Source organism: Phacochoerus africanus, chromosome 9 (genome assembly GCF_016906955.1).
Source record: "Phacochoerus africanus isolate WHEZ1 chromosome 9, ROS_Pafr_v1, whole genome shotgun sequence".
NCBI lineage: Eukaryota > Metazoa > Chordata > Mammalia > Artiodactyla > Suidae > Phacochoerus > Phacochoerus africanus.
Window position 1 is genome coordinate 55,595,433 of NC_062552.1, and position 27,439 is coordinate 55,622,871.

The window sequence follows — 27,439 nt, forward strand, 5'->3', positions numbered from 1 at the left end:
CACCTTTTAAAACCCAATTCAGGGAGTTCCCATCGTGGCTCAGCAGTTAACAAACCCAGCTAGGATCCATGAGGACGCGGGTACCCATCTCGGGCCTCGCTCAGTGGATTAAGGATCCGACGTTGCCGTGAGCTGTGGTATAGGTCAAAGATGCAGCCAGGACCCTGCGTGGCTGTGGCATTGGCCGGCAGTTGCAGCTCCTATTCGACCCCTAGCCGGGGAACCTCCATATGCCCTAAAAAGACATTCGATCAATAGATAAAACCCAATTCATAGAAAGTTCCGTCCCACTCTGCCAGGCTCAAGAAAGCCAATTCCCTCCCAGAAGATTTGATGAGGTTCTTGCCCCCCGTACCCCTCTCCGTGCTCTTGGGCATCAGAAGCTTTAGCCTCGCAGCAAGTTCCCAGCCACGCATCCCCGCCGTCCATCCCTGACCCTCCATGATCTCAGCCTTGTATATAACTGCCAAGAAGTTCGGCTTCCTTCCCCATCAAGCCCACTGCTGGGTTCCCCTAAAGCAGAACAGTTACCCAGTCAGTGAACCCTGCCTTCACCCCTCCAGTGCCAGGATGGCATCATACTTTTTTTGTTTGTTTTTTAGGGCCACACCTGTGGCATATGGAGGTTCCCAGGATAGGGATCAAATTGGAGGTACAGCCACCGGCCTATACCACAGCCGTGTCTTCAACCTACACCACAGCTCATGGCAACGCTGGATCCCTGACCCACTGAATGAGGCCAGGGATCAAACCCACATCCTCATGGATACTAGTCAGATTCATTTCTGCTGCACCACAGTAGGAACTCCCGTAACACCTTTAAACAAAGCCTGGCAGGAGTAATATATTCTGCAGAAGTACCTCAGACTACCCTGAAATAAAGTGCTGATGGTATGTGCTTATTGATATAGATGCGGCAAAAGGCTCTTATTAATTGAGGACCAGAGCCATCCCACTGGACGGGGTGGGCAGTGGGAGGTGAAGGACCTGAAGTTTATGCTTAGGCTTGGCCCACTCAGAGTCCCCTCCTTGCCCTAAGGAGGGCCAGCTGGAGACGGGTCACACTGGTGAGAAGGAACCCTCACCACCCACATCCCCTTTAGGTGTCTCGGCGGTGGCGCCCTCTCCAGGAGAAGAGGAGGGTGGCACGCCCACCTCTCTCCCGGACCTAGAGGAACGGATCGCTACCCAAGTGGGGCCCGGTGTGGCTGCTGTCCCTGTGGGCGAGGAGACGACAGAAGTCGCAGCCTTCACCACTGAGCCAGAAAACCGGACAGAATGGGAATTCGTCTACACCCCAGTGGGCACTTCCCCACTGCCAGGTCTGTGCGGCTCAGGCTCTGGGGCATGTCTGTCAGCCTAGGGGGTGCTCTAGGGGCCGGGGCGGGGGGGTGTTCTCTCCCTGGCACCTGTGCTCAGATTGTCCAGCCCTAATAGCAGTTGATGTGCTGCTGTGGGCCACGCCAGCCACCTGGGCCACTCCAGCTAGACCGACCCCCAAGGGAGAGAAAAGGCAGCTTCGGGTGGTGAAATACATTCTCTCCCTCCCTCTCTCTCTCACTCTCTCCCCTTCCCTCCCTCTCTCTCCCCCCCCACCCCACCCCACTCACTCTTTTCCATCTATACACCCCAGATGCCCAGCACTGTATCCATCAGACGATTTTCACATATGCTGTGCTCCTTCCTTTACACCCCTGATCCCTAACCTCCTAAAAACTCTCTCGGAGAAGGAGCCCTTGAAGGAAAGGAGTAGAGAGGAAATGACCTGGGGTGGGGGGTGCTGTTGGCAGTCTGACTGTGACCTCTCTCCTTGCCTTGCTCCTCCTCTGTCCCTCTTCCGGCCCAGGTATCCCCAGCCAGCACTTCCCGAGCAGCCTCTCTCGTGATGAAATCAGTTGGGACTTGATGGGATGAAAGCAACAGTCCCCAAACTCTGTTGGAAAAAGTGTTTTCTAGGTGTTCCTTTTATGGCTCAGTGGTGACGAACCCGACTCATATCCATGAGGAGGCGGGTTCGATCCCCAACCTCGCTCAATGGGTCTGGGATCCGGCGTTGCCATGAGCTATGCTGTACATCACAGACCCAGCTTGGGTCTGGCATGGCTGTGGCTGTGGCTGTGGCGTAGGCTGGCAGCTACAGCTCCAATTTGACCCCTCGCCTGGGAACCTCCATATGCCTCAGATATGGCCCTTAAAAAAAAAGACAAAAAAGAGAAAAGAGAAGAAAAAGTGTTTTCTACCCATAAGGTTTGGGAAATGCTGGCTTCCAGAATGATTAGCAGGCTACCCCCCACCCCCGCAGTCTTTTCAGAGTCTTGGAAATGCTAATATGCACTGTAAGGCAGAGGGGGCAAGAGTTCTGACCACAGGGCCATTTTTGCCTCGGCCCAGCTTGGGTAAGGCTGCATTAAAGCAGGGCATAGTCATGAGTATGCGTCTGGGCGAGTCAGCTGGCCAAGGGGCACATGAATTTGAAAAAAGGAATATATCAGCGCTTCCCATGAATTCATCCAGATACTCAAGCAATGCACACAGTTCCCAAGCAACTTGGCCACATCAGGTGCTCCTCTGGAAGCGGAAAACCCAAAGATGAGGGCATGTGGGTGGAGCAGGTGGGATTCTGACCCAGAGACCTCATCCGGCCGCCACACCCGCCCATGGCCCTTTCCTTGCCCTTCACCGGGACAAGCATAACCATGTCTTCTTTGGCATGAACCTGTGGCTTGGCACAGGACTCTGGGAGCTACTGATGGGAGTTATTATCTGTGAGAGGTGACACTGTCGGCCCCATAAACAGGTTTTCCAATATTGCTTCAGTCTCCCACCACCTTGCCGATTAGAGCCATATCTGGGAACCATCTTATCACCACTGTCCATTCTATATCTTTTTCTTTAAACTGCTTTGCTTTTGAAAAGAAACCTAAATTTATTTTTAGAAGAAAGGCTCCATCACGTCTTTAAGTGGCCATCCCAGAGCATTTTTGATATGTATATATAAATATCAATCCTCTTGGATGCCACAACTGCTCTACTGAACCCCCCACCTACCCTCCAGGATTCTCCTTTAAGGAGAGTAGGCTGTGAGCCTGCGCGCTGGGATCTAGGACCCTCTGCGCCCAGGATCTCCACCTGGGAAATTAGCTGAAAAATACATGCAAGGGACAATCCCAGATAGTCATTTTTAAAAGTCAGAGGAAACAAGACAGGAAATAATGTGACCTCGATTATTAGGATGATGGAGTTTTGTTATTTGGGTTTTTTTGTTTGTTTGTTTTTCTCTTTTCCAAATCCTCTGTTACGGGGCTCTCAGAATTTAAAATGCTGCTTATTTTTGCAAACATCATCTGGCCCTCCCATCTTCAAACGGAAGAGTTCCAGTGAACAGACACTCAGAGAGTATCAGCATAGTCAGGAGAATTTTTTTCTTTTTTTTTTTTTTTGCTTTCTAGGGCTGCATCTGCGGCACATGGAAGTTCCCAGGCTAGGAGTTGAATAGGAGCTGCAGCTGCCGGCCTACCCCACAGCCACAGCAATGCCAGATCCGAGCTGCGTGTGCGACCTACACCACAGCTCATGGCAACACTGGATCCTTAACCCACTGAGCCAGGCTAAGGATTGAACCCACATCCTCATGGATACTAGTCAGAATCGTTACCGCTGAGCCACAATGGGAACTCTGAGAGAGCGTATTAAAACACTCACGGCATTGCCGTGAGCTGTGGTGTAGGTTGCAGACGCGGCTCAGATCCTGCATTGCTGTAGCTGTGGCGTAGGCCGGTGGCTACAGCTCCGATTCGACCCCTAGCCTGGGAACCTCCATATGCCGCAGGTGTAGCCATAGAAATGGCAAAAAGACTAAATAAATAAGAAACACACTGTGCCGTGTCCCACCCCAGAGTTCCTGATTCTGTGGAACTGAGATGGGATCTGAGAATTTGCTTTTCTGTCAAGCTCCCAAGTGTTGCTTGTGCAGATGGTCCAGAAAACACACTTTAAAAATCATAGTTTTAGGAGTTCCCGTCGTGGCGCAGTGGTTAATGAATCCGACTAGGAACCATGAGGTTGCGGGTTCGATCCCTGCCCTTGCTCAGTGGGTTAAGGATCCGGCGTTGCTGTGAGCTGTGGTGTAGGTTGCAGACGCAGCTCGGATCCCGCATTGCTGTGGCTCTGGCGTAGGCCGGTGGCTACAGCTGTGATTAGACCCCTAGCCTGGGAACCTCCATATGCCGCGGGAGCGGCCCAAGAAATAGCAAAAAGACAAAAAAAAAAATCATAGTTTTAGATAAATGAGGCGATAAGGCGGAAGTACGTGAAAGGTGACCTTGACTGTCTTCAGTGGCAGCCAGGCCCCCACATTCTGTGGCTTGTGTGGGCAGCACCCCCTAGAGTCTCACAAAGTACAGCCTGAGGCAGGTTGTTTCCTGGTCCCCGGTGGAATTCAGATTCCATAAGAAAATGTTTGGTAGTTCCCATGTGGTTCAGGGGGTTAAGGATCAGGCAATGTTGCTGCAGTGGCTCAGGTCGCCACTGTGGCGTGGGTTTGATCCCTGGCCCAGGAACTTCCACATGCTGTGGGCGTGGCCCAAAAAAAAAAAATACAAAATGTCCAGACACATCTCTGAGCTCTTAAGAGAGAAGTTTTACTGTGGAAGGAATGGAGTTCAGCTTCTTGGCACAAGCTTAAAATGGGGCAGAGTTTCTAAATCCACAGCTCATCTTTCTTCTTCCTTTCCTTCAGGGATCCCTCCTACGTGGCCTCCCACTAGTGCAGCAACAGAGGAGGGCACAGAAGGCCCTTCTGCAACAGAAGCACCCTCAGCCTCAGAGGAGCCGTTCCCCTCAGAGAAGCCATTCCCCTCAGAGGAGCCGTTCCCCTCAGAGAAGCCGTTCCCCTCAGAGGAGCCATTCCCCTCAGAGAAGCCATCAGCTTCAGAGGAGCCATTCCCCTCAGAGCAGCCATCTACCCTTTCAGCACCCAGTGCCCAGCAGGACTGAGCTGCCAGGTTCTGGGGAAGTATCCGGGGCACCTGAAGTCAGTGGTGACTTCACAGGCAGTGGAGAAGTTTCAGGACACCTAGACTACAGTGGGCAGCCCTCGGGGGAAATTGCAAGTGGACTGCCCTCTGAAGACCTTGATTCCAGTGGGCTCACCTCTGCAGTGGGCTCAGGCCTGCCTGTGGAAAGCGGACTGGCTTCAGGGGATGAAGATAAAATTACGTGGTCCAGCACTTCTAAAGTTGACAGATTGCCCTCTGGAGGTGAGGGCCCAGAGGGCTCTGTTTCTGGAGTAGAGGATCTCAGTGGACTTCCTTCTGGAGAAGGTCCAGAAATTTCTGCCTCCGGAGTAGAGGACCTCAGCAGACTTCCTTCAGGAGAAGGTCCAGAAATTTCTGCCTCCGGAGTAGAGGACCTCAGCAGACTTCCTTCGGGAGAAGGTCCAGAAATTTCTGCCTCCGGAGTAGAGGACCTTAGCAGACTTCCTTCTGGAGAAGGTCCAGGAATTTCTGCTTCTGGAGTAGAGGACATTAGCCAGCTTCCTTCTGGAGAAGGTCCAGAAATTTCTGCCTCTGGAATAGAGGACCTCAGCCGACTTCCTTCTGGTGAAGGTCCAGAAATTTCTGCCTCCGGAGTAGAGGACCTCAGCAGACTTCCTTCTGGAGAAGGTCCAGAAATTTCTGCCTCCGGAGTAGAGGACCTCAGCAGACTTCCTTCGGTAGAAGGTCCAGAATTTCTGCCTACCGGAGTAGAGACCTCAGCAGACTTCCTTCGGGAGAAGGTCCAGAAATTTCTGCCTCCGGAGTAGAGGACCTCAGCAGACTTCCTTCGGGAGAAGGTCCAGAAACTTCTGCCTCCGGAGTAGAGGACCTTAGCAGACTTCCTTCTGGAGAAGGTCCAGACATTTCTGCCTCCGGAGTAGAGGACCTCAGCAGACTTCCTTCTGGTGAAGGTCCAGAGACTTCTGCCTCTGGAATAGGGGACATTAGCCAGCTTCCTTCTGGAGAAGGTCCAGAAATTTCTGCCTCTGGAATAGAGGACATTAGCCAGCTTCCTTCTGGAGAAGGTCCAGAAATTTCTGCCTCTGGAGTAGAGGACCTTGGCAGACTTCCTTCTGGAGAAGGTCCAGACATTTCTGCCTCCGGAGTAGAGGACCTCAGCAGACTTCCTTCTGGGGAAGGTCCAGAAATTTCTGCCTCTGGAATAGAGGACCTTAGCAGACTTCCTTCTGGAGAAGGTCCAGAAATTTCTGCCTCCGGAATAGAGGAAATTAGCCAGTTTCCTTCTGGAGAAGGTCCAGAAATTTCTGCTTCTGGAGTAGAGGACCTCAGCAGACTTCCTTCTGGGGAAGGTCCAGAGACTTCTGCCTCTGGAGTAGAGGACCTCAGCAGACTTCCTTCTGGAGAAGGTCCAGAGACTTCTGCCTCCGGAGTAGAGGACCTCAGCAGACTTCCTTCTGGAGGAGAGGGTCATCTAGAGACCTCTGCCTCTGGAGTGGAGGACCTCAGTGGAATTCCTTCTGGAGGTGAGGATCATCTAGAGAGCTCTGCTTCTGGAGTAGGGGACCTTAGTGGACTTCCTTCTGGAAGGGAAGGTCTGGAGATCTATGCTTCTGGAGCTGAGGATCTCAGTGGTTTGACTTCTGGGAAAGAAGACTTGGCTGGGTCAGCTTCTGGGGACTTGGATGTTGGCAGGATGCCTTCTGGAACACTAGAAAGTGGGCAAGCTCCAGAAGTAAGTGGCCTTCCTTCTGGATTTGGTGGTGAATATTCTGGGGTGGACCTTGGAAGTGGCCCATCCTCTGGCCTTCCTGACTTTAGTGAACTTCCATCTGGGTTCCCAACTGTCTCCCTCGTGGATACTACATTGGTGGAGATGGTCACCGCCACCACTGCAAGTGAACTAGAAGGAAGAGGAACCATTGATGTCAGTGGCGCTGGAGAAACATTTGGGCTTCCCTTCAGTGAGTTGGACATTAGTGGAGGAGCAAGCGGGCACCCTTCAGGAGCAGAACTCAGTGGCCAGGCATCTGGGTCTCCTGACATCAGTGGGGAAACATCTGGACTCTTTGACGTCAGTGGACAGCCATCAGGGTTTCCTGACATCAGCGGGGAAACGTCTGGGCTTTTTGAGGTCAGTGGGCAGCCGTCAGGATTTTCTGGGGCAACATCTGGTGTGACCGAGCTTAGTGGACTGTCCTCCGGACAACCAGACATCAGTGGGGATGCTTCAGGAGTTCTTTCTGGCGTTGGCCAACCATTTGGCCTCACCGACGTGAGTGGAGAGACATCCGGGGTCCCTGATCTCAGTGGGCAGCCATCGGGGTGGCCAGGGTTCAGTGGAATGCCATCCGGAACCCCTGACCTAGTTTCAAGTGCCACGAGTGGCAGTGGGGAATCTTCTGGCATTACATTCGTGGACACCAGTTTGGTTGAAGTGACCCCAACGACCCGGAAAGAAGAAGAAGGTTTAGGGTCCGTGGAACTCAGCGGCCTCCCCTCGGGAGAGGCAGATCTCTCAGGCGCATCTGGGGTAGTGGATGTCAGTGGACTCGCTTCTGGAGCCACTGACTCCAGCGGGCTTACATCTCAGCCTCCAGAATTCAGTGGCCTCCCGAGTGGAGTAACGGAGGTCAGTGGAGAATCCTCTGGTGTCGAGATTGGGAGCAGCCTGCCCTCCGGAGCCTATGACGGCAGCAGACTTCCCCTCAGTGCCCCCACTGTCTATCTTGTGGATAGAACTCTGGTGGAGTCTGTAACCCAGGCTCCAACGGCTCAAGAAGCAGGAGAAGGGCCTCCGGGCACTTTGGAACTTAGCGGTGCCCATTCTGGAGTACCAGACGTGTCTGGAGACCATTCTGGATCTGTGGACCTAAGCGGGCTTCAATCTGGGCTGGCAGAGCCCAGTGGTGAGCCAGCAAGTACTCCATATTTTAGTGGGGACTTTTCTGTCACCACCGATGTAAGTGGGGACTCCTCTGCAGCCACGAGCACCAGTGGGGAGGCCTCGGGACTTCCAGAAGTTACTTTAATCGCTTCTGAGTTCGTGGAGGGTGTTACTGAACCAACCATTTCTCAGGAACTTGGCCAGAGACCCCCTGTAACCCACACGCCCCAGCTTTTTGAGTCCAGTGGAGAAGCCTCTGCATCTGGGGATGTGCCCAGGTTCCCCGGGTCTGGAGTAGAGGCACCACCAATCCCAGAATCTAGCAGGGAGTCATCGCCCTATCCTGAAGCTGAGACAGGAGCATCTGCTGCCCCTGAGGCCAGTGGAGGAGCCTCTGGGTCCCCCGATCTGACTGAAGCCACCTCTGCCTTCCATGAAGCTGACCTGGAGGGGACTTCAGGCCTGGGAGTGAGCGGCAGCACCTCAGCCTTTCAGGAAGGCACCAGGGAGGGCTCGGCTGCCCCAGAAGTGAGCAGAGAGTCGACCACCACCTATGATGTGGGCCCAGAGGCATCAGGCTCGCCTTTGGCCACTCCCGTGGCTTCCGGAGACAGGACTGAGGTCAGCGGAGACCTGTCTGGCCACACATCGGGGTTGGAGGTTGCCATCAGCACTGCCATCCCAGAATACGCGTGGACCCAGCAGACCCAGAGCCCTGCAGAGGCCCCTCTCGAAATTGAGTCCTCAAGCCCTGTGCACTCAGGAGAAGAGATGCCAACAGCCAAACCCGCCACCTCCCCAACAGAGGCTTCCATCCCAACCCCTCCGGGACAGACAGATGAATCAGAGGCAACCACGGCAGGTATGGTCAGGATTGTTTGCCTTGAAAGGGGTTCGAGTAGTTCAGACTGTAGGATGGTTAAGAAGAAGTGTAGAGTCAAGGTTGAAGCACAGCTCCACTGCACATGAGCTGTTCAGCCTTGGGCAAGTTTCGTAACCTCTCTGAGCCTCATCTGTAAAATGGGACTAGTACCAGGGAAGTTTAAACAAGGTTCACATGTAGAGAGAGAAGCACTTAGCCTCATTCTTACAGATGTACATGCTTACAGATTGGTGACTGTTGCTGTTACAGTGGAGTTACAACACAGGAACATTTATATGGGGATTCCATGGTCTCTCCTTGGCACAGGAAACACCAGTTAATGCTGGAAATTCTGCCCGCGCCCCTTCCCCATGGAGTGGGTGTGTGATGAGAGAATGAATCCGCTGATGACATCTGTGCCCCAGAGTTTACTTTGTGCAGGGTTAAAACCTGCACAGTTCAGGGATCTCTGAAAGGTCATGTCTGCTGTGTCCCACCTTTAGACCTCGCATCCCAACCCCCACCCTGGTGCAAGTGCATCCTCTATGTTGTAGCTGTTGCCTCCCCTTGACCTACACCTGGCACTGAGCACCAGAAGCTAATGTTTTTCCTCTGCCTTTTGCTTGGGGACCCCTGGCATCCCCCTGTGCACTGAGAGACCTTCCCCAGTCAGAGACCTCGCCCCCGGCCCCCGCCGGGGACACAGTCCCCAGATTCATGGTGACCCCAAACCAGCCTTTAAGCTTCTGGGGCCTTGGGCCTAGACCTCAAGTTCTTGGAGGCTACACTGCACCCCAGGCGGCTGTGTTCTTGATGCTCAGCCTCTCCCCGGGGGTGGCAGCCTCCGCCAGGTCCTGTGCTGAGAAGCCCTGCAGTGCTGGGACCGGCCAGGAGACCAAGGGACAGGTCATGTGCCTGTGCCCCGCTGGCCACACTGGCAAGCTCCGCGACATGGGGGAGAACCTCACTGGCTGTGAGGGGTGCAGGCAGAGGGGTCAGAAGGAGGCAACCAAGGTCAGCAGAGGCTCAGGCTTCTCAGACTGGGAAGGAGTGGTACACAGTGACATGTCTGAGTAGCAGCCACAGGATAAACTTGGCACAGCTTTCTAGAATGTGTCTTCTACCTGGTGGTTTAGGAGAAAAAAACTCAAGTGATTGAGAAGTGGTTGGGTTTTGTCAGGTCATGGTTGTGTTATGAGTGGAATGTAAAGTATGCTTGAATTTTGAAGATAAAACTTGAGGCTTCAAAGAAAGGTTGAGCTGAGGTGTGTATTGAGGGGAGCCCCTGAGTGGGAAACTCCAAGGGGGTAGTCTTGCATCCTACAGAGTGAACCTCACCAGAAACCCCCTACAGTCCCCTCCATGCTTGGATCCGGGGAGGGGTATTGGGTCCTCTTCTTGCCCTGAAGATGACACAGTGCTTGTCACCCCCAACTCTAGGATTCATGCCTGCAGGTCAACTGGGATCCAGAGGTGCTGCACCCCTGGGTCCAGTAGCTTGTGAGATGAGTGAGGAACCGGGGAGGGGGGGCGGTCCTCTGATTGGAGGTGGCCCCCCAAAGTGAGATGATTAGAATTTACCTGTCACTCCCTGAACACCTTGGAACCGTGAGGACATTTCAACTCATCAAATCACCACCCTTGAGGGACAAAACGCCCAGTTCCCTCCAAGCTCACATCCTTGCGTTAGTTCTGTGCGCTGCCCTCATGCCCTCACCCCCGCCTCTGTCTGAAGTCAGGAATTGGAGACCCCAGGCCTTTCGTGAGAGGGCTTCATTCCTGGGACACATGCACAATGCCTTTACATCATACCCAAAGAAGCATTCTGTGTGTATAGATATGAACATATTTATAAAATGACACCTCATGGTATACTATATACTCATATGATATAGATATGCTCTGTGCTTTGCACTTATGCAGGAAATATATGTCTATATAAACAGGCACTAGGGCGGATATCTATCCACCCTCGCCCCCTTGGGCGTAAACCTGTGCCCACGTCTGGGGGTCGTGACTGAAGAGACCATGGATTGCCATGGCCACACAAGGTGGGCTCTTTTAGGAAAGTCCTGGCCTCTCCACCAATGGAACGGTACTTCCACTGAGCCGTGATGACCTCAGGGGGTGGTAGACATCCCTAACTGTCATCCACCCCGGGGGGAAAAGGAGAGCACTGCCTATGTCCTGGGAGAGGCTGCCTCTGATGAAAACCTGGAGATCTCAGCAAGCAGGGTGCAGAGACCTCCGTCAGCAGTCGCAATGGCACTGTCTGTCCCATGAGTAGCGCCCCTGGTGGACATCATGCAGGAGTGCAGACACTTCCTCCCCTAGGTCTGGGTGTGCAGGCAGAGGGCCACAGGGCACCCATCCTGGGTGAGGTGCTGAGATGCTCAGCTGTGTCGGCCAGCTCAGCCCAGGTTCATGAAGAATAGACTCAGAGCCCAACAGCACTTCTGGGACGGGGGCAGCAGCCAGGACCAGAACCCGCTTGTCCTTGGTTAGGATCTTCTGACACCTCTCTCCATTCTTAGCAACTCCTTCCCCAACCTGATACCTGAAGCGAAAATGTAACCGTGGTATCAGAAGTCACACGGCAGGTCTCGTGTCCTGGCACCTCTGAAATTAGAAGTAGGTGACAATGGACCTTAACTAATCTGCTGTAAAGGACAGCTTTTCTCAAATCATTGTCTTTCCAAAGGACACTCTTTCCCACAGTTTCTTCCCAGGCTGCTCTGAAAGCTTGGTAATCATCCCCATTTCAAAGTGCATCATAGGAGTCCCCGTGGTGGCTCAGTGCTAATGAACCCAACTAGTAGCCATGAGGATGAGGGTTCAATCCCTGGCCTTGCTCAGTAGGTTAAGGATTTGGAGTTGCTGTGAGCTGTGGTGTCAGTCGCAGACATGGCTTGGACCTCACGTGGCTGTGGCTGTGGCATAGGCCAGCAGCTGTAGCTTCCATTCAACCCCTAGCCTGGGAACTTCCATGTGCCACGGGTGCAACCCTAAGAAGACAAAAAAGAAAGAGTTTCAGAGATTTGCCTAACTCCACTAAGGGAATCCGATCAAGAATTGAGTTCTTTGCTGTTTAACACACTCAGCTAAATAAAAAACTCCTTCTTCAACATAAAAACCAGTTGCTGGAGTTCTCTGGTGGCTCAGCAGGTTAAAGACTTGGCATTGCCACTGCTGTGGCTCATGTCACTGCTGTGGTTTGGGTTCAATCCCTGACCCAGGAACTTCTGTGGGCCATAGGTGCAGCCCCCAAATAAGTAAATACATAAATAGAAAACCAGACTTCAAGGAGCTAGAAACCCGGAGTTCCCATCATGGTGGTTAACGAATCTGACTAGGAACCATGAAGATGCGGGTTCGATCCCTGGCCTCATTCAGTGAGTTAAGGATCCAACGTCGTGCATGAGCTGTGGTATAGGTCAAAGACTCGGCTCAGATCCCGCGTTGCTGTGGCTGTGGTGTAGGCTACAGCTCCGATTAGACCCCTAGCCTGGGAACCTCCATATGCCACGGGTGTGGCCCTACAAAGACAAAAAAAGACAAATAAAAAAATAATAATAAAATAAAAGAGCTAGAAACCAGATCTCAGGAGAACCAGAATGTTAGCAGCTGTAGAATTGGAGTTGGTACAGCTAGACACAGACAAGCCTCCACTGCTTCATTTATAAATAGGGTCAAAGGCAGTGGTTCTCAGCTTTAAGAAATTCTGATGCCCGGGTCCCGCCCCCACAGATTCTGATTGGAATGGGTCTGGCACTGGGTTCTTTTTCTAAGCTCCCAGGTAACTCCAATGCGCAGGCAGAGCTGAGAAGTACTGCTGTGAAGACAGGATCCTCTCTGAGCCTCTGACCCATTCCCCTTCCCCATCGATCATCCCACTCATTATGAACAAAAACTGAAGAGCAAGTGGGGAGGTCCTGTGTTGGAGCAGTGGAAACGAATCCGACTTAGTAGCCATGAGGATAAGGGTTCGATCCCTGGCCTCGCTCAGCGGGTAGAGGATCCAGCATTGCTGTGAGCTGTGGTGTAGGTCACAGACATGGCTCGGATCCCAAGTTGCTGTGCTGTGTGTGAAGAACCGCATCCTCACGGATACTAATCAGGTTCGTTTCTGTTGCACAACAGAAACTCCTCATCAGCTTCTTTTCTGTTTTTCTGATGTATTTTTCACTTTGGGAACTTGAGGTTCTGATTTATGATCTGACACTGTCTCTCCCCCAATGGGGTGATTTTTTGTTGTTGTTGTTGTTGTTGTTGTTGTTGCTATTTCTTGGGCCACTCCCACGGCATATGGAGGTTCCCAGGCTAGGGGTTGAATCGGAGCTGTAGCCGCCGGCCTACGCCAGAGCCACAGCAACGTGGGATCCGAGCCGCGTCTGCAACCCACACCACAGCTCACGGCAACGCAGGATCGTTAACCCACTGAGCAAGGGCAGGGACCGAACCCACAACCTCATGGTTCCTAGTTGGATTCGTTAACCACTGCGCCACGACGGGAACTCCGGGTGATGTTTTAATTCCAGTGAAACCTTATCCCTGGAGGATGGGAGAAATGCTTTCAAAGCAAGTGAAAATACAGGGTTACAAGTGAAAACTGCAAATTATACCATCACACCATCTTGACTTAAGAAGTTCATGGGCAGATTTATTTATTTATTTATTCATTCATTCATTCATTCATTTATTTTAGCTTTTTAGGGCCACACCCAGGGCATATGGAAGTTCCCAGGCTAGGGGTTGAATCACAGCTACAGCTGCCAGCCTACACCACAGCCACAGCAACACAGGATCCGAGCCATGTCTGCAACCTACACCACAGCTCACAGCAACACTGATCTTTAACCCATTGAGCGAGGCCAGGGATCGAATCTGCATCCTCATGGTTACTAGTCAGATTCATTTCTGCTGCACCACAATGGGAACTCCTTCATGGGTAGATCGTAACAGACAATTAACTGAATTGAAGAGGCAGGATATTGGAGTTCTCGTCATGGCACAGTGGTTAATGAATCCGACTAGGAACTACGAGTTTGTGGGGTTCGATCCCTGGCCTTGTTCAGTGGGTTAAGGATCCGGCATTGCCTTGAGCTGTGGTGTAGGTTGCAGACGTGGCTCGGATTTCGCGTTGCTGTGGCTGTGGTGCAGGCCAGTGGCTACAGCTCCGATTCGACCCCTAGCCTGGGAACCTCCATATGCCACGGAAACGGCCCAAGAAATGGCAAAAAGACAAAAAAAAAAAAAAAAGAGGCAGGATATTAAAGTTACATTCAACATCAACTTTTAAAAATATGAAAGACTTGATACTATAAATAACTGTAACATACTTTTGATTTAATCATGTTTGGTTTTAGAGCAACTCAAAATTGATAAATATGCTCTTATAATCCTTCTATCAATTGCGATATACCAGAAAGTTAGTGGATTTACTCAAGTCTGTTCATCTTGATTGATGAACCCTGCCTTTGCAGGGTTCAGAGCATCCGTTGTCTCTGTTATCTCTGTGCTTCTCAGGTGTATTTTCACCCATCCTTGTCCAGGAAAGTTATGTCCAAGATCACCAATACAGCTGCACAGGTTGTGCACTGAACAACTGGAAGGGTATCATTCATACTGCAATCTCTATGAGTGGCAGCCCCTTTGGTTGGGTATCACTTGAGTAAAAGCACCTGCTGTCACTCTTCATTCCACTTTTTCTAGGAACCAAATAAGCTCTCTAACTTGAAAGTCCTGGGCTCTGACATAGGCAACAGCTAGACAAGACCTACTCAGGTTGGAGGCCTGAAGGCCCCAGTTCAGACTCCAAAGTGATTATTTGCAAATATCTTTATACCCTTCGCTTTTACCGGGGCTCTCAGTTATTTTAGCACTTATGTTAAAAATATCACTAAAGGCTGGAATTCCTTTATGGCTCAGTGGGTTAAGGATCCAGCATTGTTACTGCAGTGGCTTGGGTCACTGCTGTGACACGGGTTCAATCCCTGACCCAGGAACTTCCGTAGGCCGGGGGCACAGCCAAAAAAAGACAGAGAGAGAAATATCACCAAACGGCCTTGTTCAAGAACACACCGTCCCATCTGGCTAGGGTGGTGGTAAGAGGACTCAGAGACCCGGCTCAGTGAGGACCAATGAGCCCTTGGCTAGTGCAGCAGAAATGGTCATGGGATGCTGAGATCCGGGATTCCATTGTTTCTCTTTTTCTCTCCACGTGGAACAGAGGCCCAGCTTTCAGCCTCATGGTCTAATTCTCTCCTTCATCTCCTCCAAATGTCTCCCCAGGGTAGGCAGGTCACTTCCTTTGTCTCCTTATCTGTACAGTGGCACCATGACATCCAGGCCATCGGGCCATTAAGAGGACAATGCATGTGTCTGGCTCAGAGAAGATTCTTCAGAGTTATCAGCTCCCTCTCTTTCCTCTCTTCCTTCACACAGTCTGCTCATTTGCCAAAAGCCCCTCCCATCCTCCATCTGCTGTCACCTTCTCTGGGGTCCCTGGGTCCTCATAGCGAGGGCCAGCCCCACTCTTCTCAAGGTTTCCGAAGACGAGTGATATTCTCATTGCCTGCACAGAAAGAGGTGGGTGGATCAGGGCCAGAGTGGCTCTGCCAGCGAGAGGAAAAGGGGAGACCTGAAGGGCTGATAAGAAGGTCCCCTGCAGGATGCCCAGCCCTCCCACTACTGCTGAAGGCCTCTCTAAGCCACCCCAATGCCACTCGCAGGCTCTCTGGTCTTCAGGAGTATGGCCCTTCCATCCTTCTCTGTGAATGCAGAGAACTGCATAAAACAGCTTCTGGGTCCAGGAACCTGGTTTTAGCCCCTGCAGCCATTTCAGACTCTGTGCCCTGGCCAAACACCGAAGGAAAACAATATTGCTCCCGGACCCCAGGCCGCCTGGACTGGGGGCCAGGCAAGGGACGTGCTATAAGCCTCTGGGACAACTGGAAGCCACCTGGCCTGACCCCGACCACCCTGGGGCCTCCGCCCCATCCCACCCCCCCCGCCCCCAGGATGGCCAGAGGCCCCAGGGCCAATGTCTGGCTCTTCTCCCCACAGGCCACTCCTGTCCCCTGCTCTGTACAACTGCTTGAGCGCCTACATTTGCCTAATACCCCCTTGCCCGGTGCTTCCCATCTCCCATAATGACGCTAATGGACAAAAAGGAAAAGTAGCTTCTCTGAAGCAGGAGATCCTCCCCCAGCTTCCGCCCAGCCCACCATAGGCCTGACCTATTGCTGCTACTGCTGCTGCTGGGAATCCTGGTGCATGCTGGGAATCCAAGTGCATGCTGGGCCTTCCATCCGTTCCTCCATGCATTGTGGTTTTGCTTGGAACAGTTTCAAACTTGGAACTGTTGGTTTCTCACCCATGGCATACGCTCCCTGAAATGAAGTTAAGAACGTCGTGGGAAGAGAGACGTATCTGAAGACTTGAGATTTTCGGGCCTCCTCTTGCACAGACCCAGCTCTGATCTAGGGGACATCTGCTCTGCTGTAGTGAGAAGGATCCAGAAGAAAATGCTTTGATCTTCTTATCAGAGGGTTGACCTTAAGGTCTAGTCTGCTCTTATGAGAGGCAAGAACTTAGTCCTGGAACGTATTTAGGATGCTGCTTATGTGGAGATCACCATAGACACGTCGGGTCCTAAAGGTTGTCTGAACACAGCTGCACATATCATGCTGTCCCACGGGCGAGGGGAACCCATTCACTGCAGAAGTGTGTTGATCTCCTGGGAAGAAGAGCTTCACAATACCTTCTATCACATTCTCAGGGAAAGTAACCAGAAAAAACCAGCAGGTGCCTTTGGAAAACAAATATGAAGACAGTAGAAGAGATCTTCTGGCTTCTCTGCAAGATGCAAAAAGACCAGATTGGGAGAGCCATTTCTCACCTTGGCTAATGGACGAAAATTTGAAGCAAAGGCCAATGACGTAGCAATAGAAGTGCCACAAAGAATTTGGATCACAAAGAACATCTTGGACCAGAAGAACAGAAGGAAAGAAGAGTCTTCTGGGGAAGAGAGGCTGATGGGGATCTGCCTGCGTCCCAGGTTGGTGCTGGTGGATGACCACTTACTAAGAACCTCATGGGCCTCAAAGACAGATCTCCTGCTGGCTGAGAGACAACCCTTCTAGAAATTACAACTCATTGGAGATGCCCATGTTCTGAGGCCTTAAGCTAGAAGATTACTTGGGGAAATATTAGCCTGGGTTCCTGTCCCTTCCCCCTGAGATAACAGTGTTGGCTTCATCTTTATAAGACACTCTAGAATCTTCTTTACTGAAGACAAAGAAGGTATCTGAAACCAAAAAAAAAAAAAATCTGTTGAATCTCATGCATGTATTCCATGCTGCCATTTTCTTGTGGTCCTGTACTCTGCAAACCACTTCTAGTGTTTTTGTTCTAGTACTTCATGGCCATGTCCTCTTTCCTTGGCTCATAACTAAAGAAGCTCAGAAAAGAAAGAGCTCTAACCAAGCTTCAAGAACTTGAATTCCAGGGAGTTCCCATTTTGGCTCAGCAGTAACAAACCCAACTAGGATCCATGAGGATGAGGGTTTGATCCCTGGCCTCTCTCAGTGGGTTAAGGATCTGGTGTTGTCGTGAGCTGTGGTGTAGGTCACACATGTGGCTTGGATTCCATCTTGCTTTGCTGTGGTGTAGGCCAGCAGCTGTAGCTCCAATTCAACCCCAAGCCCGGGAACTTCCATCCATATGCCTCAGATACAGCCCTAAAAAGCAAAAAAAAAGAACTTGAATCCCAGTGTCCCTGCTCACCACCTTGTTCAGAGCCTACTCAGACTCCAAGGCCTCCTGAAATATTCGCAACAGAGGGCATCTTGGGGGAACGCCAAGCTCACTCTCACAATAGGCAGTTGCCTTCAGAAGCACTGGATCTTCACCCACTGGGAAACCTGGCTTCAGTCCTCCAAGCTTGCCAATCAAGAATCACACACATCCAAGAAAGCCCTTGCTGGATCTTTGGCTCAGCACTCCAAGATGGCGGCAGCAGCAGCAGCAGCAACAGTTCTTAGGAAACCCAGCCACCCCTGCCAGGGCTCAGGAGAGCAGCAGGGCTGGCCACCCATAAAGAAGCTGCAACGCGTTTGCGAAGCTGGAGTTGCTGGCGGGCGTCCTAATGGTGGCCCTTGGTTTCTTGCAGACTTTGACGAGTGCCTCTCAAGCCCTTGTCTGAATGGAGCCACCTGCGTGGATGCCATCGACTCTTTCACATGCTTATGCCTTCCCAGCTACCAAGGGGACCTGTGTGAGATCGGTACGGCCGTCTCGGCTTCAGCTAATGTTACTAACTGCTGCACCCCCTTCTTCTCCCTCACTCTTCCCTGCTAACCACAGGTTCTAGGCCCTGCCTGGGGGCCCCCAAGATCCACCCAGACAGCCATGTCAGGGGCCACAACTGAAAAGTCGGCCCTTCCTCACTCCCACTTCTCTTGCTGTTCCCTGTGGAAGCCCTCCTCTGGGGCACTGGCTGAGCTGATTGCAGAAGAGACTTGCAAGAGTTCCCATTGTGGCTCAGTGGTTACTGAATCCAACTAGGAACCATGATGTTGTGGGTTTGATCCCTGGCCTTGCTCAGTGGGTTAAGGATCCGGCATTGCCGTGAGCTGTGGTGTAGGTTGCAGATGTGGCTCAGATCCCGCGTTGCTGTGGCTCTGGCGTAGGCCGGTGGCTACAGCTCCAATTCAACCCCTAGCCTGGGAACCTCCATATGCCAAGGGAGCGGCCCAAGAAAATGACAAAAAGACAAAAAAAAAAAAAAGGAAGAGACTTGCAGGCCAGGCCAGCCTGCTCTTTGGAAGGTGGGGCTCTGGGGGACCTTTCAAATACTAACCTTGCCCAGGGCTGCCAGATGCTAGCAGAAAAGTTGGTGCATTCCTCAGCCTAAGAAGACAGAACTGATTCTATGCATTTGTCTGGAAGGAAGCTATGGGTGGGAGTCACTGGTTCTTGCTCCAAATGATACCCTCGGATCTTCCCACCGTGATCCTGGCATGTGTCTGCCTGCTGTATTGCCCACAGGACCTTCGTGGCCCTCCACAGCCTTGGGAGCCACCGTGCCGCAGTGGCCAAGCTGCCTTCCTCTTCTTCTCTGGCAAGAGCTATGGTCTGTCTTTCTGAAAGCTCTCGCATCACGAGCTTGCTCAAGTCATGAACGCACAGGGATGGTTGCATGTCACCTTGTCCTCATCATCACCATGACAGGCGCTATAGCCAATGCCACTCCAGCTCACGCTTCCTCTCTCCCTCCCCTAGGCAAGGCAAAAGACTGATCAGAGAGAACAGAGCCTTGTTGCAAGGAACAGGGCCTGACTTTGCTCTCTTGGGCCTTGCCAACCCCTCTGCTTCTACATCTGGGCCAGGCCCTGCCAAGGGGAGCCTGTGGGCCAGGAAGTTTCGGAGGCCAGACTGAGCCTGCAGCTCTCTCACCTTTGGTGTCTCCTAGTCCCCCTGTCCTCCTAGATCTCGGGGTTGCCCTAACTCAGAAAGGGGGCTCGCAGTTGCCAGCAGCAATGGTCCTTGCAGAACTGGAAGGGTTTAGGGGCTCAAAACCATTTTCACTGAATGCTAAGTTGGACCTCCCAGAAACTTCCAGACAGCAGCTGAAACTCCTGAGCAATGTGGGGAGGTAGCTTTGGCTTGCATGTTCCTTGGAGACACTGCCAAGTTGCTAGACCAGTGGAGGAACTTCTGGAAGAAAAGTCTTGGCCTGGACCTTTCTTCACTACTACAGCCCCCCAAGACTCCGAGAAATTGACACATGGGGGTCTTTGACTCGGCTGGGAGCGGGGAATTACAAGGCTTTTCTCCTTAGGGTGCCAGAATATTTGCCACAAGGAGAAAGGTCTGGAATATTCATGCAGATAACAGCTTTTGGGTGCCAGACTGCGAGAAGAGCCCACACAGAGCTGCACCTGCCACAAAAGCAGGGCTGCGTCTCTTCTTCCACATCAATCCCGAGCGCTCACCGCCCTATGGGTGCCTCAAGCCTTGGCTCTGGCCCTGCTCCTCCTTCCAGCATTCCTGGAATTCTGTGGCTGTTGCCCTAGAGCCTCCATTCTGCGTGGTCCCGGCCCCACCCAGCACAGCTGCACCCTCCGGCTCAGCCCTCAGGCACTGTGATGGCCCATGAATTGTCCCCACAAGTCAGTCTGGGGATGACGTCTCTGTCCTCAGCACAGCTCCCTCTGAAGCCTCTGTACCTCTTTACAAACCTTTGCCTGCCCCCCGCCCCCCACCCCCAAGGAGGGATTGGCAACAGAGGACCAGCAGCCTCCTTCTCAGCCCTCCTGCTGCTCTGCCTCTTTCGTCAAAGGCCAGTGGCCCCTGGCTCTTCTCTCTCTGCTCTTCCCAAGTGTCTGGCTTCCAGCCCTGCCAAGCATCTTCTTCAGCCTGAGCATCCGTCTCCTCACATACTGGTCCATTCTTCTGGAACAGCCAGACCAGGGAGGCTGCCACACAGCCCCACACTCAGCCCCAGGGCCCTAGGGGCAGCCCTTCACCCCAGAGGGACCAGGGGAAGAAGGAAGAGGGAGTTCCTTCTGTCCGGAGCTGTGCTGGCAGACCTTTAGCAACTGGCTCTCAGAGAGGAAGAAGAATCCCTGATTTGTAGCGTCTGCCATTTTCTACAGACTCCTCCTCCCCCGAGGGCCAGTGAAAATCACCAATGTGATGTCACCAAAGGCCCAGGTGGGATGGCACACTCCTCACAGCTCCCCCAGGCCCGAGGGAGCCCGCTCCAGCACGACCGTGCCTCTGTTTACCCTTCTAAGCTGCTCCAGGAGCTCAAATCAGCCCCTTCTCCTGGACTCAGAACCCATTACCAGTGTAGGTTTGGGAGAAGAGAAGCCCCTCCCCTCTTCTCATCTACCACCAAGAAGCAAAATGAAAAGCCAAGGTCCCTGGGTCACGGACCCCAAGCCCATATCATGGGCTCCGCTCAGGCCAACTCTGCTCCCTCGACTTAGAGCTCGTTCTCTTCTTTGGACTCCTGTCTGCTCCTCTGTCCCGACTCGTTCCCATTTCCTGCCCCCACCCCAGCACTGCTGCTGCTGCTGCCACCCTGACATACATCTCCACAGCTCCCTCTCTCCATGGAACCCCTCGGAGCCTCTGAGCCATGTTATTCCTAGAGCCTCAACACCGCCTACTTTTCCCCCCTCTTTTGACCTGGCCTGCTGAATACTGCCAGCATCAATAGGAGAAAAGGTTGGGGGGGGGGACCATATCAGGAAAGGAAGGGGTCCCGGCCATTCCCCAGAATCTGGGAACATGACCAGGGCTCATGGGGGAGGAGGGGGAGGCCAGGCCTCTTCCTACTGGAGCCTCCATCCAGTTGGGCTTCTCCCTTTGGGGGCGTGACATAGAAGGCGGGGTGAACGCAGGAATCCTTGCCATGAGACTGGCAGTCGCCGCTGTCCCCAAGCAGCCTCTGGGCCCTCCCCTCAAGCCCCTGACGTGTGTTGCAGACCAGAAGCTGTGTGAGAACGGCTGGACCAAATTCCAGGGCCACTGTTACCGCCACTTCCCCGACCGGGCGACCTGGGTAGATGCAGAGAGCCAGTGCCGGAAGCAGCAGTCACACCTGAGCAGCATCGTCACCCCCGAGGAGCAGGAGTTTGTCAACAGTGAGTGTGGGTCAGAGGTGCCTCGGGGACCCAGAGGAGAATGGTTACCGGAGCAAAGGACTGCCCTCACCAGAAATCAGCAGACTGGGGTCCAGTGAGGCTGCAGACGTGGGGGGAGCAGAAAAGGAGGGCAGCGCATTTTCACAGCCTGAAGGGCCAATGGCTCAGGCTAGCTGTCAAAGTCACCTCCAGACTGTCTCTGTGGCTGTCACCAGTCCATGTCACCTTGGTGACTGGGGAGCTAGGGGGTATCTAAAGCGCACTTCAGGAGTTCCCGTCGTGGCGCAGCAGAAATGAATCCAACTAGGAACCATGAGGTTGTGGGTTCGATCCTTGGCCTCGCTCAGGGGGTTAAGGATCCCACGTTGCCTTGAGCCCTGGTGTAAGTCACAGATGGGGCTTGGATATGGTGTTGCTGTGGCTGTGGTGGAGGCTGGCAGCTACAGTTCCAATTCAACCCCTAGCCTGGGAACCTCCACATGCCACGGGTGCGGCCCTAAAAAGCAAAAAAAAAAAAAAAAATAGCAAAGTGCACTTCAAGCATTCACATGCTAAGACACTTGCCAAGACCCTGGAAGCAGGCGGCACGCTCCTAGGAGCCCGCCCAGCTCCTGCCATCCCTCCATCCCCTCTGCCTCTATGAACTCAAGTTTCTCAGACACCTTCGGGGTACCCCAAACACATGCCCTCTCTCCAGACAACGCTCAGGACTACCAGTGGATTGGCTTGAACGACAAGACCATCGAAGGGGACTTCCGCTGGTCAGATGGACACTCCTTGGTGAGTTCTGCCGGGGGCACCCGGCCTAGGCGGCAGCACAGAGGAGATGAACAAAGGCCCCAGAGAGAGACACAGTCAAACCACATACAGACATTCATGGAGCTGAAATGGGAGCCCTGGGGTCGGGGATCGTGTCTCGTTCCTCTCCCCTTCAGAGACTGGCCCAGGGCTGGACAAATGAAGAGTGGCGGGTCGGGAGGGGCGATGGGGGAGCCAAGGAACAGGCCCAGACATAAGGAGCCTGCCCCTCCTCACCCCTTCCCCACTCCCTCGCACAGCAATTTGAGAACTGGCGCCCCAACCAGCCTGACAACTTCTTCGCCACTGGAGAGGACTGCGTGGTGATGATCTGGCACGAGAAGGGCGAGTGGAATGACGTGCCCTGCAATTACCAGCTGCCCTTCACGTGTAAAAAGGGCACAGGTAAGCAGCGGCCTGGGCGGGAGGGCCTCCAGTGTGGATAGAATCCAGACCCCAGGCTCCTGCTGTATGACTCAGTGTGACTCCTGGCTGCTGAGGGCACCTCACCTGCCCAACAGGAAGACTGGAGCTGACCTGGGGGGCCATTCTCAGTGCCAGCATCCCAGAGCCGGTAGCAAGGGCCAGCCTACTCTGAGGGACCATTTCCAGGGACAGGGAGAAGGTGACAGTCGCAGGTTTAGCAGACAGACCCCCCCCCCACACACACACACACAGTGCCTTGGATATGGGCACAGAATGTCCCCCTGGATGGCACATAGGTTGAGAGCCTCCCTCTCTGGGGTTCCCAGGTCCACCCGTCTTGGAGTCAAAGTTGTCAGGCCTCAGCTTTAGATCCGGACACTGAGGGGCGGATAGGACCCTCCCTACCTGTTCCTGTTCCTGGCCATGTGCCTGACCCAGGCCTCCTTTCCTCCTGAAACACTGTTTCCATAGAGAAGTCACAGACAGTCTGCCTGGCTCTCGTGGTCTCTCCCCACCTTTCTCCCTTCTATTCACGCCCCGCCCGGGGCTGTTCTAAATCATCGAGGAACCCAGACAATAGAACCAGTGGTTTCCACATTCTTAGTGCTGCGTGAAAGCACCCTTCCCCCAGCAGTCAGGGCTCAGGGCTGCCGTCCAGGTTCCATGCCCTGTCCTCCGGCTCCGAGCTGTCTCATCCCAGCCAGCGAGAGTCACACCACGGGACGTCATGGGAGACCCTCCGAGAGCCCTTTCTGAAGGGTGTTTGCCCCTCAGTGGCCTGCGGAGAGCCCCCCATGGTGGAGCACGCCAGGATCTTCGGGCAGAAGAAGGACCGGTACGAGATCAATTCCCTGGTGCGGTACCAGTGCACCGAGGGCTTTGTCCAGCGCCACGTGCCCACCATCCGGTGCCAGCCCAGCGGGCACTGGGAGGAGCCTCGGATCACCTGCACAGACCGTGAGCATCGCCCCACCCAGCATTAGGTTCCGCCAGCGTGTCCCCAGGCACAGCCTGGCTGGCCCTCTCCTGGGATCCTGAACTCCCACTGCCTGCTCTACGCACGCTCATGCTCAGTCACAGATCCTTGCGCCCCAGCCCTGCCCCCAGGAGGGGGGTCACTTCCCCTGAGAGGATGAAGGTGGTGCCGGTGGCCCGCTTTCCTTTTCCACACCAGCGCGAAGCCTCTTAGCCCAAAGGGGTTCCAAGAAAACTCCAAGCTGGGAAGCGGGCAAAGCCTCCGGCTGCCTTCATGAGGCTCAGGTTTCTGCAGGGAGGGGAGCCGGTGGAGCGGGAACAGGAGCGGGAGAGGCTCGGCTGGCCCCCTTTCTTCCCAGGGTTCACCGGGATTTTGTGATCTCCCTTTCACCCCAGCCGCCACCTACAAGCGCAGACTACAGAAGCGGAGCTCACGGCCCCTGCGGAGGAGCCGCCCCAGCACAGGCCCCTGAGAGGGGCTTCCAGGACGTGCCCAGGATGCTGAGCCCAGGAGCCTTGCCAGGCTGACATTCCACACGGATGGTGTCCGCTCCTTGTCGCTTTCTGTCATATAAGGAATTCCATTAAAGAAGGAAAAAAAAAAATCCCACATTGTGTATGCACCCACCCACCCCCTCAATCGCCAAAACTGCATCTAATTTTCCCCTCAAACGCCAAAGCAAAGCAGATGTATTGTAACCCGTGGACTGAGTTTAGAGACATTTCTTCAATCTCCCGTTGTGCCTTTCCAGGGACCAGCGCAGGGACAGGGGGAGAAGGGGAGGGGTTAAGTTAAATAAAGAAGATTATTTTTTGTTTCCTGACTTTATCCAAGAGCAGTGCAATCGTTGCTTCTTTCAACTCCAGGGAGAGGAGGGAGGGGGGTGCAGAGGCCCAGGGGTGTGAAGGATTCGGAACCGCAGCTGAATGTATTGGAGAGATGGAGTCGGAGGGTCCGCTGTCTGTGTCGGGGGAGAAGCCACGGCAGAGGGGGCGGGTTCTGGCCGCCAGAGGGAGCCACCGAGGGCTCGTCTGCTGCGTAGGGGTCAGGGTCCCTCCGAGGGTCCCACTTCCGGCGTCCTCTCACCTGGGTCTGCCACCCCAGCAGGTGTCGCTCTCAGCAGGGCTGGGTGGGGGGCACTTCCTTCCCGGTGGGAGTGCGACCCACCCCTCCCCCCTCCCTCCCCCACCCCCGGGACCGTGCAGGCACCAGGGTTCCGTGCATCTATTTATATTTTTGAAAACTAAAGATTATGATTATAATAATAATAAAGACATTGGAAGAGATCTACTTTTCTTTTCCCTTCTTTTTGTAAATTTAATGAAAAGGTAGCCATGGTCCAGGGGCTCTTGGACATCTTAGCCATGAAGGGGCTCTTAGGAATGGGGGCAGTGGGGACACACTTTGATCAAATGACCCCAAATTCGTGCGAATCCGGCCTGATCAGAAAGCTTGGGAAGCCACACCTGCCGTGCTTTATTTTTATGAGGGTGGCCATGTGTATGACAGATTCCATGTATGTGTGTATTAATATATACGCACACGCAGAGTGTGTGTAATATATACACACACTACACACACACAGAGTGACAGCCAACAGGCATTGTGTGTGCATTTGCCAGTTTGCAGGCTTCAAAGAACAACTTGAATGAGGCATCTGGTCACTTTCCGTAGCTTGGTCCTCTGATTGACACTGTTTGCTCACATAGGAGGAGTCCATTGGTAGAATGAGTCCAAGAAGAGAGGAAAAAAATCAGGATTTATAAGAGGGAAGGAAAAAAACTGCAGACAGCTTGGGAATAGTGAATCCTGCTGACACATTTTTAGGTAAATTGGTCAGCTGGCCCCTACAAAAATCTGGGCATCCCGCCCTTAAGTAGGCTGTGGGATGTCAACAAAAAAGACTTCAATGGTTTATGGATTTCCCCAGAAGACCTTAGAGGAGCTGGAGCATGCGTGCCAGGCAGCCAGTTCCCCCCAGGATGCCAGGTCAGCAACGTTTCTCATCACACTTGCTCAGGGGGCTGTTGAGCCTGTTGGTGAAGGGGTCTGGGTGTTGGGTAATGCGTGCCAGTGTGAGTCCGTGAGATTACCTGGATCCACAAAAGAATCAGTACACAAAAATTGAGGGCGTAGCCATGGTCCCTTAGTAAGAACTCAATAATTCAGCAATTTACTGATTTAAGTGATTCCTCGGGAACACAACAGTGTCATTGGTTTCCAACCTGGAGCCTGTAGCAGAATCAAGAGGGCTCGCGCTTGACCCCGCTCCAGAGTGTCTGACTCTGCAGGTCTGGTGTGGGGTCCAGAAATCTGCATTTTGACTGCTTGTTTGTTGTCTTTTTAGGGCCACACCCACGGTATATGGAGGTTCCCAGGCTAGGGGTCCAATCAGAGCTGCAGCCGCCTGATCTGAGCAGCATCTGCGGCCTACACCACAGCTCACAGCAACACCAGATCCTTAACCCACTGAGCGAGGCCAGGGATCGAACCCGCAACCTCACAATTCCCAGGCTGATTCATTTCCACTGCACCACCACAGGAACTCCAGAAATCTGCATTTTGAAACACATTCCCAGGTGAAGCTGGTGCCACCAGCCACACTTCGAGAAGCACTGGGCTCCGTGAAAGATTGACCGAGGGACTGACTATGGGTGGCAGAGTTGTGCCTGTGCCAGCAGCAAAAGGTCTGGTTCCCTGAGGCTGGCATAGGGGTGGGGCCAGAGGGTGCCTCCTCTGCAAGGCACAGCTTCCTCGGGTCTCCCGCAAGGCAGCTCCCAGGCTTGTGCACGGCCTGCGCAGAAACACAGCCAGGGAGTGGGCTGGTGAGAAAGCGAGCCGGGGCCTCCAGCTGCCAGGCCAGCCCCTGAGGCAGCCTGAATGTACAGCCCAGTGCACAGACCCAGCCAGCCTTGGACGTCTAGGACACAACTGTCCCCCTTGCCCACTGGGCAGGGAGCCGAGCCCTGAGATTGAGTGAACTAGAGTGACACCAGGAGGAGGAGGGCGGGAGATGGGGGAGGGGGTCACAGCACCATTTACTGTCCAGAGAAGTACACACACCTGAGGGCCGCTCCCCAAATAGGGGAAAATGAGGATAAAATACAGACTTTTGGGGACTAAGAGACGGGGGAAATAATGGAGTGGGAAATGTCTCTTTTCTCTCGGATTTCACACAGAGGCCTAGGGACCCACTTCCAGCCCTAAGGACTCAGCCATGCTGATGTGAGCCTGTGGCTTCATAAAGCAGCCTGAGAGGGAGTTCCCATCGTGGTTCAGCGGAAACGAGCCTGACTAGTATGAATGAGGATGGGGTTCGATCCCTGGCCTCGCTCAGTGTGTTAAGGATCCGGCATTGGTGTAGGTCACAGGCTCAGCTCAGATCTCAAGTTGCTGTGGCTGTGGTGTAGGCTGGCAACTGTAGCTCTAATTCAGCCCCCAGCCTGGGAACCTCCATGTGCAGCAGGAATAGCCCTAAAAGGAAAAAAAGAGAGAGAGAGAGAGAAGAAGTAGCCAGAGAAGGCAGGAGACTGCAAAGGCCAAAGCCAAGCCCAAGAGCTGCCCTGGATGCCCTCTGCCTCCCCAAGACTGAGGGTCACCATGCCCTGGCTCCTTGTTCCACTGCCAACTCTGGACATCAGCCTCTGGGGGCAGGGAGCGGGGCTAGACTCGGTGATGGCAGAGCATCCTCGGGAGCCCATGAAGCTCAAACGTCCCAGAGGAGAGGGGTGGCTGGCTGGAAGGATCCCTGGAAGGGGAGACCCCTGGGGTGTCCCCCTGAGGTAAGGGAAGATTTGGAAATATGGGATTTACCCCCCCAAAAAAATAATAATAATTATA

General features: G+C 53.4%; 1 protein-coding gene across 1 annotated transcript in view; it reads left to right on the forward strand.

Moving 5' to 3' along the window:
- The window catches only part of ACAN (aggrecan), a 39,769-nt gene extending 15,401 nt beyond the window's left edge, over nucleotides 1-24,368 (forward strand). The window contains 10 exon segments of the mRNA XM_047797470.1: nucleotides 1,104-1,322; nucleotides 4,739-4,974; nucleotides 4,976-5,741; nucleotides 5,744-8,743; nucleotides 17,916-18,029; nucleotides 21,241-21,399; nucleotides 22,097-22,179; nucleotides 22,458-22,602; nucleotides 23,398-23,580; nucleotides 23,995-24,368. Coding sequence (XP_047653426.1) covers nucleotides 1,104-1,322; nucleotides 4,739-4,974; nucleotides 4,976-5,741; nucleotides 5,744-8,743; nucleotides 17,916-18,029; nucleotides 21,241-21,399; nucleotides 22,097-22,179; nucleotides 22,458-22,602; nucleotides 23,398-23,580; nucleotides 23,995-24,071 — 4,982 coding nt within the window. The 3' untranslated portion in view covers nucleotides 24,072-24,368.
- Nucleotides 24,369-27,439: the final 3,071 nt, after the last annotated feature.